Raw genomic sequence first — 13,881 nt, 5'->3', positions numbered from 1 at the left:
GCGAGCACAGGAATACGCTAAAATTGAATAGGCTTCAGCAACCCTCCCCCGTGTGTATCTTGGGTGCATCGAAATGGAAGGGGAGAGCATCAGAAGTAGGCGGTGGACATAACGAAGTAATATATCCTTTCTACGATATTTGCAGCAAAGTCAGCACGTACTTGCCCTTAAGGAAAGACGAGTAGAAAAACCTGGTTCTTAGGCATTGACTTCGAAATTCCCAGTCGTTAAGTACTGGGTGGTCTTGGGACTCTGTTTCAATCATAAGCTAATGGCGAGGACCCTACCCCTCTTTTTGCAGTTTGCGATTTTAGTGTGGGGGCGTGTCACGCGTCCCAGGCGGCAGAGAAATGAGGCTCGGGTTGAGGCATTCGATGTCCACACAATATATTTACAAAACAAAACCTCAAACGAACGGGATCATAGCGAATGAACACACATATCAAACTAAACAAAAAAACAGGCGCAACCTCACACTCCAAAAATCTAGTCAACAAGTCACTGTAATACATGAACTGTCTACGCCGAAGTCAAACAAGTCCTACTCTTTAGAGCGTCGGGTCGGCTGGCCTACGCGTTTACGCACGTAGCAGCACGTCGCGATAGCCCGTGGTAGTCGCCAGTGGTCTTGATGACCGTGGTGTGATGCGATTGGTTCCTTGAGCAGCACGGCTCAGCAGGAGGCCAGCAGTGCGGAGCTGCTGGTAAATGGGTGGTTCCCAGCTGCCCGCTGCCAAACGGTGCGATGCCGCTAGTGCTTTGTGGGGCACGGCCGGACGGGTCGCCGGCGCTGCGATGCCGCCAGTGCGCTCTCACGAAAGAGCGCTTTCAGGGCTCAGGGGGCTCAATGCCGGTCCGCCACCAAAGCCACTATGCTCGGGCCAAACTTGCCAATATTCCTCTCAAGACCTCGTTCCACACTCTCTACTACAACTTCGTCATCCACCTCTTCCCGTCGCATTCTACTGTGTGAGGAACCCATTTGCTTGTTCAGCTAACCTCCTGCTCCTCTTCCATCACCATGTGTATCTTCTTCACTGGTCCCTTAAAAATTCTTCTCGGGCCAATCCCCCTTCGGGTATGGGCTCGTCTCCCTTTTTCTAGCCCCACACCTTCTAGCCACATGAAAAGGTGTCAGTACGAAAAAGGGTGTAATTAACATGCTTCGCATTGGATGCAACAAAACCATTGTGACCGTCGTTACTACATGACAATCCCTGGACAGCTAGGCTGGTTTTCCAATTTCGCAAGGCGAAACGCATGGCCCTGAATGTCTGCTCCAATGGAGATGTATTGCTTTTGCAATACAACTGACACGACCACATGTTTAGTCAGAAGAATGGTCTGTTTTACAAGCTATACCTTAGACTTCTGTAAAGTAGTGAATATTTGTAGACCTGGAATTCCTGAGCTTCAACTTCAGGCCATCTAAGCGCTTTGTATTTTTCGTAGTTCGGGTATCGAGTTTAGGCTGGGGTTGTTAGTTGAGACATATAAGCAGTCTCGCCGTATTTTGCAAATAGCAATCGAGTACATAACTCTTTCAGAAGTGTTTTTCAACACTTGGCCACAGGAAGAAATTACTGATGTGCCATTATGTTGTATTTGCTCCACTTCACTTCAAAATCTTACTAGTTGCCAAGATGTCTTAGAATAAAAGAAAAAGCAAAAAAACGTGGATCACCTCATACTGATGCTCTCTGAAATCAAACTGGAATACGCAGCAGCCTCAAGCCTAGTTCGGTAGTCGGGTAAGATGCAGTTTTTGCCGGGTACTTGTACTTTCAGAGAATCACCAGTTTTCTGTTTGCTACTTCTCTTCGAATGCATTTCTTTAATCTCAATATTTTTCCTTCTAGCGAATGATTTTAAATGAGCGCAGTTTGTTGAGCAACTCTGAAAGTTATGTTGTTTACTCTGCCAAATGGAGGGCAGAATTGCCCCGCACATATGGTATTTCTGGGTGCAGAAAATTGCAGAGTTTACGCAGCGCCCTATGCGATTGCTTTTAGATAAATACGTGTTTGTCTGAATCCCTGCAAATATTTTTTGTTCCAGCTGCATGGCAAACTGTTCGCCATATTTTTCTTCTTTTTACTTTTGGCGATGCACTTAAGATACTAAAAAATATTTAAGTACGTGGTTTTGAATTCAACTTCGACATTGTCATGGATGCTGCCTTTAGTGTGTGCCGTTTAGAATTTAGCCCCTATTTTTGCTATTCAGAATGGCACAGATACATTTTCTCCACCGATCGCGGAACTCGCATTGCGTCAGGAACCTAATTGGCAATCTTCCCTCATGGCTGCGATTCGGCTGGCATAGATAGCATTGCCGATTAAAATCCAGTCCGATGATGCTAACCTGCAGCTTCAGCCACGGCCTTTACAGAGATTGTATGGAAATCCCTGACAGTAAGAAGCACGGTTAGGATTTTAATTTCTGCAAAGTGAGTACCGATTCTTCTTTTGAAAGCAGTTTGTAATAAAAGTCGCGTCAGTTACCTCAGAAAGAAGCGATGTCGAAGCTGCCAGATTTCAAGTTGCCACAGAGAGTGAGAGAATGCAAAAATAAACCTGGTCTAGTCATGTCCTTACCTCCCCAAATCAGAGAACGGCCACGAAAGAAGCCTTGAATACGCATCGTCTTGTTGTGGAAGCATCGCTGGCAAAAAGAAGATACACATTATGGAACCCTAAGCTATTACGAGAAATGCATAGGACTCTCCGCCAATCAAATTTGTTGGAACACCTCAAATGCAACCAGCTCGTAAGGCTTCATAAAATAATTTTTAAAGCTCCTAGAGCAGAATTCACATTTTGTAGTAGCACCCTATTCGAGATACGATCTTTATGGATAATACGTAACGGAAATTGGCAGCAGCGTCTACATTTTTAGCTCTATTACCTTGCAAGAGGTACCCCTACTCTACGCGTACCGAAAATTTGCGTCAGGGATGCGATTTCATTCTCAGTGCGACATTTTGTTCATAGATGCCGCTCTCACATTTTTCTTCTCGTTTGCAGTGGCAATCTTTCATCGGCTACTGCCCGCAGAGGGACGCTCTTCTGAGTAGGCTAAACGCGTACGAGACTCTGCGCTTGTTTGGCCGGCTACGGGGTGTCACGGGGCAGGAGCTGGATCAGATGGCGAAGCGGCTCATCAAAGTGGTCGACCTGGAAGAGCATGCTACCAAGCTTTGCGAGCACTACAGGTATTCGGCGTCGCAGAATAAACCAATCAGTCCATTGCTGATGGACTGATTGCTTAATTGTGCGGTTTAACGGCCGTAGCTAAACATTGGCTAAGAGGTGCGCCGTAGTGGAGGGCTCCGGATTAATTATTACCAGCAGGGGTTGTTTACGTGCGCCGAAATGTCACACACGGGTGTTTTCGTTTTTCGCCTCCATCATAAAACCAAGCACCGCGGCTGGAGTGAAGCTCCCAGCAGCGCAACACCTCAGCTACTGAGACACCGCGGCTTCTGCAACTTGATTAGGCCACTGAGCACAGAGTCTCGCTTCTTTTAAGAGACTCTGGTCTTTGTTATGCAACCTCAACGCGGAAGGTTTTTCTGTCGGTCACTCGGTTCAATGGAGCCAAAGAATGTTTGCCTGCGTTTCTGTCTCTTCAACTTCCCGTGAACGGCCTCTATGGCTGCTCATACAAGTTGACATTTCTCAGCGAAGCAAATGCTCACGCATATCTCAAGCCAAGTATATGTACATGAGCGAGGGTATCAGCCAATTTTATTTTCACAAATACATTCCTAAATGGTTTAACGGGAGAAAAAGGAAAAAGCTTACCAATTCCTTCCCTAACGGGAGCAGGAAAGCAAGTCAAGTTTGTCCAACCCTGTGGCTTCGTAAACCATTCCATTGTGAATTGAATATCCAACCAAACGCCCAATATTAGCGCTTGCCGAGCCCTTGTCGAACCCCGTTGTCGTTTCGCCTGGCTTTTCAATTCTGGAAACTAAGAATTACCTCTCTCAGAAGGCACACATTCTTTCAGGACTGCCTGCTGTCTGGAAGAGCGGACCGAACTCGGCGTACCCATGGCCAAGTGGACTTGCATGAGCTAACCTCACTTTCCTTTCGCCCGAGAAAGGGAGCGCGTGTTATTGGTGGGAGTAAGGGGTGATTTGGCGAGCCACTTGTTGAAGCGCCCGCCAGCTGCGGTAGCGGAGGAAGAAAATTGGGGGAGGAGGGTTTTGGCGTCCGGCGACTGCAACGCCGATGGAGGTACCAGTTAGCCAATACAAGGTTCGCTCGAAAACACCGTGGTAAAAAAGGCGTCAAAACAAGCGAAAGAAAACCCTGCTATTCCAACAGGTGGTGCGTATGCAGAGAAAACGGCGGAAAATTGAACTGAAAAACCTTCCTGTACTGTTCATGGGACCATCAAGAGTAAAGGGTGAGAAAGTAAGGGATGAGAGATATAAATATGAGAGGCAGTTACGCTGGAGGTGCGGTGCAAAGCAAGGGCGAAATTTTCTGGAATGCAAGCACACACACGGACATTTCCCGTCAGGCCCGGCTGTTTCCAAAAAAATATTCGACAGTGCTTTCCAGATTTAGAAGGATGTTAGAGATGCAACTTTCCCTAATTGGATCCTTAATCCTTTTACACCTCGCTTCGTAGACGCATGTGTATATTGAAGTTGACAAAGTACAAGGTATTATTTTAGAGTATGCATGCTCAACACAGCTTGGACCACGCACCGAAATGCACTATGTTCAGAGCAAGTGTCAGCATGACGGCCTTGCAAAATTCCCAAAAAGCACAGGTGAAAGTTCTCGCGGGAAGCGCAAACTTAAAATGTGTCAGCTTTCGCGGTGAGGAATTCAAGCCAAGATCAATATGCCGCCAAGCGTTCGAGGGGGCAATACCAAAGACTTTTTGTTCCTCTGACCGGAACGTTGAACCCAATGGCTCTGTGCTTGATCCTTTCCTCCGTGGGTTCTTTGCCGTTGGTAGGTAAAAGCGAAAACTTGCGTGTGTCAAGATTTCGGTGCACGTTAAATGTCCCCGAGTGGGTAAAATAATCCGGAACTCTCCACTAAGGTGCGCCCTATCGCCAAGGCGTAGCTTCAGCGCGGGAAACGCCCCAAGGTTTCAAAACAAATAAAAGAAAACAAAAAAACAATAAAACCAATAAAAACCAATTATCCTCAGCTGCCGCACCTTGCCCTGTTCCATACTGATATTAGGAGAATTTCGTTTCGCTGAGTGGCACGAAGGGTCCCCGCTTCTATAGACATGCTTTGTGATTGCACCAAGGATAGCGATAAATCATTTCGCTGAACTTCGCATCGAGTCCAAGTGGCTACTCGATACGGATTCCCATGTGCCTATTTAACCTTCGCTGCTGCCTCGACTGGCGCGGCTTTGTAGAGTACGGCTGAGGTTGACAGTATGGTCTAGCTTAGAAAGTAAAGTACTTCTTCCGCCTGTATGGCCGATGCTCAGACGGTAAGGAGTGATTTTGGCGCTTTTTGCTAGCTGTGAACTCTCGAATACACAGCGCCGCACACAGTAATGAGAGGAAGGACGAGCCAGGCAGGCGTTGACTGTCAAGTAAACTTTAGTGTTCGGACGTTATTCATATAAACACAGCAGATATCAAGGCATCAAAACCAAGAAATGGAAACGCAACAGCCGACCATTCCAACGCCACATGTTTGCGCTTACAAATGGTCAGTATAGTAGTTGATTTCTTTGCCCGAAAGCGCGCAAGAAGCGAAGCTGGTCAATTTCTTTTTGCAATTTCCTGATATTCGGCAATGTCGCTTCGATGATATTGTTTAGTTTCAGCCAGTAATGAAGTGCGATAGTAAAGAGGCTTTCTCTGGCAGCCTCTGCAATATATGTCAATATTGCCAGTGATACAATCTCACAGGTTGTAGCTATTTTTTAGCTTTTCACTAACCCAACTTTCAGTTCGAACGATGCAGCCCGAGACACATGATAAAAATACTGAATCGATGTTTGGAACCTATGAAATGAACCGTCCAAGGTGCTTCTTCATGAAGAATTGAAGAAGAGACGTTTCACTGTAACCTGCCTACAAAGCGACAAAAGATTATCAGGAGCCTAAAACACAACACTAACATTCACACTTTTACCAAGCCTTCTCACATTATGCGACAGTTTATATATGCATGGTTGCACGACAAGGTATCGTAGTCCTCGTTCCGTTGCATATTTGAGAAAATAGCACATCCACTTGCCCAAGCGTCAACGTTGAGACTTCTGGTTGCAGTGCGCGGAAGGGGCATACTTACCTTTATGAGTTTCGTCTTGTTATGGTAGGTCGTAAGGTGGGCAAGCCCCGGATACCCATCAGTGGTCTCGACCGGTGAAAGCTCTGGCCTCTGCATGAACAAGGGAGGCGTTTGTTTCGAAATAAGCCAGAATCAGAAACCGACACTGAGTGGGATTAAACTTCAGTGACAAAAAAAACTCGGCAACTGTCCCCTAAAAAAGCGATAACAGGAAGATATTTGAGATAGGGCCATAAAAACCGCGTACGCCGATCGTAGTTCGTACCGAAATTGAGCCAGGTCCTGCTACTTCACGGATCAAAATGAGCGCAATTCATTTGAGCAATGGGTGTTTTCTTTTGACTTGTCTGTTCAAACTGTTTCGTGGATGTTTCCGAAAATTTATTGTTTTTTTTTTGCTTTTCGTAGCTGGCTTATTATGAATTCAGACGGCAATTGGGAGATCAGCGAAAGATGTGTCCCCAGATGTCAACGATGAAGGTGAACGGAAGGAGAAGTGAACGAAATGAAACTGAGAGATGTGAAACAATGATTTGATTTCGTGTCACCGTAACCCGTAGCTACGTAACACCGTATCTACGTAACTACGTAACCCGTAACACCGTAACTACGAAACACTCTAGTCTTTTTTTCACTCCCCTACTTACCATTTTATTACTTAAGTAAACAGCCGCCACTTACAAGCCCTCACCAAACTCTCCCCTCCATCCTCCCCTCTAAGACTACGAACCTATTCGTTAAGGTGAAGAAGTAGCCCTGAACAGCCTTCTTGTGAAGCGCTTTGGAAATTCGTGGCAAAGCAATGAAGAGCTTGCTTCTTCGTGAGTGCGTTCAGGCGTGCGCACAAAAATATTCCCAGGAAAGGATTCGAAAAGAGGTTCAAAAAGGACGCACCAGCTCCTAATGTATGGCTCTACTGTTCTTGAAGCCCTGTTGCCTATTTTGAATGCATTTTCCTCCAAACCCCTATCGCCCAGTATTTGAAAGTTTATTGTAAAATGTTTTTATAAGATTCCGCATCAAGAGTGTTTCAATTCAGTATGAACCAAATCAAACCTTATCACCCGAATATTGCTGATATTCAGGGCATAATTTTTAGTTACTCATGGCCATGAAATTCCCCTCGCTGACATGTAAAATACATCACGTAATAGCATTAAAGGCGTTGCATTTAGGTCCGGTAACAAGCTTCCGCTTGTGTCTCAAATTCGCGTTAGGTGGATCTGGCTCATTCCGAAAAAAACGCCTCAAGTGCTGTTCTTAACAGATTGGGCATCGGTCCAGAATATGCCGCTGGTGTGGCAAGAAAGTTTTCTTTGCAGAGTGCGCAGTGCCGCGGTTGCTGCCAATACCGACGTGAAACATGTAATCAAAAAAAAGTATCGCAGCATTACCTACCCTCTTAGGCAAAAGGGAGCAAAACAGGGACTAACATACGGCCTTCTGTCTTCGCGGGCAACCGTCTATCTTGAAGGGCAGTACATGTGGCAGAGTGTGTGCCGTGTGCACAAATGCAGACTAACTGTTCGTCCCGGCCGATCTACAAGGAGTAACGGGAAGATGAAACGCATGCAGTTACTCGGTTTCCTGCGTCGTTGATCCCCTGTAATCGCGTCGTCGTTGCCATTTCTTGCATATGTCTGTGGACAGTTTTACATTTATAACACACAAGTCATTGCAGTGAGTGGGTCCGTTACATGTTGCCACGGAAGAAAACATCAATGGTAATTATACGAAAAGCGCCTTGGGTTAACCGAGCGGGGGTACCGGAGAGGCGCGGCGAAATGTGATGTTCACTAGCTTCTCGGTGAGGTGATGTTAACACGCTGTGTTGCGTACGATTCATGCGCAGAAAAAACGGCCAATGAAAGATTTCAAGCGCGTCAACAAGAAGAGAAATATTAGTGGCAATAGCAAACATTTATCCCCAAGCTTAGTGAATATATATATATGTGTAACAGACAAGAAAAAACGCATTAGTTGCTGATGACAACTGCAAAATAAAAATGCTGGCTCAAGTAAGCATCTTGGAGTTCTATTTATTACTCGGTACATATTTGCCTTGTGCACCAAAGCTATGACAATGCTGCAACTGCTGTATAACCGGGTAGCATTTCCCAGTCGTAATCTTCTAGCGACGCTATATTGCAGATTTCAGGCTAAGCAACACCGAATTTCGTTGCGGCGATGCAGGAAAATATGGTCTGTTTCCCCATTCTGACACTTCCACCGATGATCCCTTTCACATACGTTACATAGAGCACTAAACATATGTACGGAACAGTAAGAATACAATTAGTTTGCGCTATGTTGTGCGGAAACAAATGAATCGTCCGATCACCCAGCTATCTATATCAACTAGGCGACGAGTTCACGGCTCTTTACGAGAAAACCTTATGGTTGTGAGGCTCTACATAGAATCGAAATGAGCAATAGTGCGTACCGTTAGCAAAGCGCAAAGCGCAAATCGCGGTAACGTCTGCTTGCACCGATAGAAATTCGGACACCAGTTGCAGTCACTGCATCTGTCGCGTTGTGCACAGTACTGCACGCTGTACACTTCAAGTACGTATTTTCTACGGGGGTTCCGCCTTGCGGTGTGACCTAGTGGTAGCGTATTCGATTTCTTTGGTATTATTGTGGGAGTAGGTGGTTTGAACCCGACTGGGGCTTTTTTTTGCGACTCCCTTTTGGCAGCTTGTTCTTGTGGAGTAATTCAACAGAACAACCGGGTGGCAGACTTACCGGGTCGCGGACTAACTTAGCGGACGAACAGGTATTCCCTTTGGGGAGTAACCATTCGTCCGCTCAGATTTAGTCCCCAAAGGAAGTAATTATACTGGTAAACGCGGTAGACCCCAAGATGACGCAGTTTTAGTCTTTTTCCTTAAGATTGTACAAATCAGCATTGAAGAGGTGCGATAAAAAACCCGAACATCACCACAATTTCACACTGATAAACGTTACAGGGCCGCCTGTGGGTGCCAGTCATACCAACTAGTACTGGTCGGGTAAAATGGCAGTGGTGAAAGTAGCTCCGTAGTCGCTGCTATTGTATTTGTTTTATTCTGGTTTGCGTAAAATTAGCATGATTCGTTTATTTGTGGGACCATAACTCCACTATACTTATAAGGATCGTAGTGCGAAATAGTTGGTTTCTGTTCTTGAAAAATCCGTAGAGCGCTAACAAACCAGACACAAGAGCATGATTAGGCAGATGGCCGCTCCGTATACGTCCTACGTGTTTCCTACGTTCCGTCCTGCGTGTTCAAGTGAGCGGTTTTTGGTTGTGGAATTCAATAAATTGTTCTAAGTATTATTTCCCTTTGGACCTACTCGCAACTGTTCGTTAGAGAACATCCCAAAGCCATGATAGTCGCCTGTTCAGTGTATTGGGTGGCTTTCGCTATGCACGAGGAAAGGAGGTATTTCTGTTGGTGGGATTTCGTTTCTACTCTGGGTGAGTTCTACTTCTCATTTCTGAGCTCTACTTCACATGAGCCGAGATTTTAATAATCGCATTTAAAGGATGTTTCTTTACATGTTTGTCGTTTTCCGAAAGCAATGTGGCATTACATAAGAAAATTGTTTCCCTGACACCTTAACGGTAGAATTGGTAGACAGCGAACAAAAAACATTTTTCTGAGTGCACACTGTCTAAACTTGACCCAGCGGTGGCCAGAAGCGCAAGCTGTGCATCGCCGTGGCCTTGATGGGATTCCCTCGTGTCGTGTTCTTGGACGAGCCGTACGCGGGTGTGGACGTCATATCTCGTAACAACATGCGTGAAGCCATCACCGCACTGAAGGAGTCTACCAAGACCGCAATTGTACTCACGTCGCACAAGTGAGGGCTTCTCTTTGGTTTTTCCTGATTTGTTGTTTGTTTAACTCAGCACTCCTTACAACCACGCGGTCTCTACGCTATTTTAGCATACATTTAGTGACACGCCCCGGTAATCAAATGTACTACCGGTTGTCCCACCAGAAGACACAAAGAACCCTACTTTATTTTCGTTCTCTTGGTATTTTGAAAAATCTAGCCCTCCTTTTTTGCACGGATTTTTTGTCCCGGTGATTACGGCGACTGGGTTGCATTAAATTAAACGCTTGGCTGTGGCCAGTCAAGATATGTACAGTAGATAACTGGAGACCGGGTGGGGAAACTGGTCGCTCAATCACATCTTTTTTCGGCCCCAAAAACATTCACTGCTGCGCAGATTTGCCTAGGGTTACTCCTTGCTCGGAACTCAGCGAATATTTTTTTCCGAAGGGCGTGGAAGAAACCTAGTCGACATCCACTGCCCTTCGCAAGGCACTGAAAATTGCTGGCTCCGCTTCCGGAGCTCTTGTGCAAACAATAATTTCACCAATAATTATCTTGATTACCCCTTGAAAATTAAATTACAATCCTCTAACTTCGTCTGTTTTGAACCTTGTGGTAAAATGAAGGCAAGCTCTAAAAACAGCTCTGGTTGAGTTCCCACACTTTTTTCTAAGTGGTGTTTACTGGTCTAATAAAACTGTGCTTGAAACCATTATTACCTTGTTTCCGTCTTTGATTACTACTCTCGGGCTATGTGTTTCGGCAAGCAAAATATACACTCTTATACAGCGTCGACTGCTCCTTGGACGAACTGTCCTGATGCAACACCACGATGGAGCACTCTCGCACTCGGATTCGCGCTGCAACAGCTGCTACAGAAAACGTAGCGAATACTGGCTTTGAGTTATAGCGACCTATGCTCATCCGAAGCATTCCAGCAATGGAACTCAGCCGCAGCAGTGCTATACTTGCAGTAATAGGAATTTGTACCCTCAATGGCATCCTACGGCGGTTTGTAGCGAAAAGAGACATCACTCCTCCTGCGATTCACAATCGTCTTTTCCCGCATCATCTTAATATATTCTTAAACACAATATTTCTCATTACTAATTGAGCGCGCCGTCACGATTCATACCAAACGGCGGCACTAAAATTATGTAGGCAGGTACATTATTAACAATGTTCAACTTGAATAAAATAAGAAAGCGAATGCATCCTCTCACTTCCACAGCATGGCGGAATGTGAGGTGTCGTGTGACCGCTTCGCCATCATGGTCAAGGGCCAGATGACCTGCATTGGGACCATGCAGCAGCTGAAGAGCAAGTTCGGGAAAGGTAGCAGCATCCAGTTCGTGGCACCTGTGGCCTCCAAAATAAACACAAAGGACCTGAACCAGGCCGTTGTTACATCGTTTCCTGGAGCGGAGCAAAACCCCGAAGATGTGAGCGCCATATAACAGCAACAGTAATTCCAAACCTCCAGGCTATCTGTAGACACGTTCTTACCAACTAATGGAAGGAGCCATTTTTTACTTGTTCTCCAGTTTCACCTTTACAATAAGGTTTTAGAGTATCACACTGTCAATTATGGTTACCTAGCAATATGGCACCTTCACACTCCCATACACAGCCCCCCCCCCAAAAAAAAAAAACAGCACGGAAATTTATTGCATCATATTAATTGATTTTTTTTATTTATTTTATTTATTACCATTATCACTTTCTTACATACAGCAAACTAAAGGAACAGGAACAAAAGGGGCCAAACTCCACGTGTCTGGCTTCCTGACTCCATGCATTCTGCATAACAGGGAAACAGAAACAAGCTCAAATACAATAGAAACACAGCAAAAGTGCACACGGTATGAATAGGTACTAGGGATTTTATATAGAAAAAAAGCCTATATGATATACAAAACCGCGGTTACATTGAAAAACAAAAACGTAAGAAGACAGTATCACACAGAAACTACAAACGAAGTCAATGGTTTCTTCAAGCAACTACGAGGCATGTTTCTATTATATCGATATTTTAATTCCATTGTGTGCCTTTACATTTCTGTCTCTCTGAGATGTATTTTCACTCTCCAGATGGTTGTTTTTCTTCGAAATGTTCATTTTTATTTCGCTTCAGTGTCGCAGCTCAACCTACGTGCGGACACCCCTTCAGCTCAGGAACTTTGATAAAGTACAAACCACATCCTTTGAATATTACGCTGAAGCATTTTTCCAAATACAACACCACAAAACTTTACTTGTGGTCGGTACTTAATTTATATATTACCACAAACCTCCCTCAAAATGCTGAGTGTGCGCTATATACTCGCCTATAAAGCCCAACGCAATAGCGAGTTGGCATTCTAATAAGGTCTGTGCTGAGCATGTTTACTTCTTTTGCAGGAAATAATAGGTACAAGGCAAGGTCAATAGGCTTGAGCACAGGGTGTTGATAAAAACTATGGATCTCCAACGGGGAAAAATATAAACTACAAGACAAGAAGGGAGCCAAACTAGCATTTAGTAAAAATTAGGGCACAGAAGTTTCGAATACCGCTTCAAAACAAATCCACGGCCTTAACCCTAGAGAATCAAGATATTATACGCGTACTGAACAACCGCATAAAAACGATATCCGTAGCATCAGCAGTTGTCGTAAGAAGAAGAAAGGCTAGAGGAGGAACCGGTGAACAACACCACTAAACACAGTAACTTATTTGCAAGCGCAGCAGCATGAGTGCCAAGAGGTGCGAAGCAAAGCGGATTGTCGGAGCTGTCGACATGGGTTACCAGAAGAGAGGCTACTGAATATTATACCAGCAACTTGGCAAAGAAAGAAGCTCAATAAATTGAGGAAGCCTAAACAATGTAGACACAAGATTTGCTTTTTCAGTTTTCTCTTTTTTGCTGGGTTGAGTCCCTGCTAACCCACAGACAATGCAGTATCGGCTTGCCCAACCTCCCGCTGAGAGCACAGGGCAGTTGCGGGGCTATCTGGGGTCAACCATACATTACATTTTTCTGCCAAGCCCGGACACAACCTTTAAAGTTTCCTTCGGAAGCAAGCAATGTAACCTTTCAGAAACAGAGATTACTTTTTTCTGCCCAGTCCAGACACAACCTTTAAAGTTGGCTTCGAGGCATGCAGAGTAACTTTTCGGGATCGCGCGGAAGCCCTTCAACTAAGCTGAGTAAACATTAGTCCAGAAGAAGGAAAGTGACTCAAACAGCCGTGAGGTGCGTCCAGGGGTTACAGCGGACAATGGCCACCACAATGCCAGCATACTGTTTACTGTATATCTTATTTATTGCCGTCCACTGGTTTGTGGTGTTCGTTCACGACTAGTATGCCTGTTGCTGAATGAAAAGGGATGAAGCATACTCACCTTGGCCGGTGGAAATCTTCTACGTTTCAACCATCCCTAAGCGAGTTTGACTATAGAGAGCGGTCGATCCGCACAGTTTCCCGATCTCGTAAGGGCGAAAGTAACACCTACTTTAGGTTGTACGACTTTGGCTCTGAAGATAGTAAGAACGCATCTTGGAATTTTCATGAAGCGAACCCTAATAGAAATATTTTGTGCATTACTGTTCTAGGGCCCCAAAGGAGTTACATATCGACAAAAACTGTAGGCACTCCAGGAAGAAAATTGTAACCGCGCACAACATGAAAGAAACAACGAAAAACGTGAAGAGGTTCTGCAAAGCTGCACGCTAGGATAGCTAGAAGTACTGCAAGGAATAGCTTGGTTCGCGACGTTCCAACTCAAGC

The 13,881-nt window shown here is 45.1% G+C and overlaps 1 protein-coding gene across 1 annotated transcript in view; it reads left to right on the top strand.

Moving 5' to 3' along the window:
• Positions 1-11,569, top strand: part of LOC144180041 (ATP-binding cassette sub-family A member 17-like) — a 65,107-nt gene extending 53,538 nt beyond the window's left edge. Inside the window, exons 6-8 of the mRNA XM_077708448.1 lie at positions 3,027-3,214; positions 9,960-10,133; positions 11,344-11,569. Coding sequence (XP_077564574.1) covers positions 3,027-3,214; positions 9,960-10,133; positions 11,344-11,569 — 588 coding nt within the window. The remainder of the gene's footprint in view (positions 1-3,026; positions 3,215-9,959; positions 10,134-11,343) is intronic.
• Positions 11,570-13,881: the final 2,312 nt, after the last annotated feature.

Source organism: Haemaphysalis longicornis, unplaced genomic scaffold (assembly GCF_048455015.1).
Source record: "Haemaphysalis longicornis isolate Haplotype H1 unplaced genomic scaffold, Haemaphysalis longicornis Haplotype H1 scaffold_4, whole genome shotgun sequence".
NCBI classification, from domain to species: domain Eukaryota; kingdom Metazoa; phylum Arthropoda; class Arachnida; order Ixodida; family Ixodidae; genus Haemaphysalis; species Haemaphysalis longicornis.
This window is presented reverse-complemented; position numbering and strand designations above follow the sequence as displayed.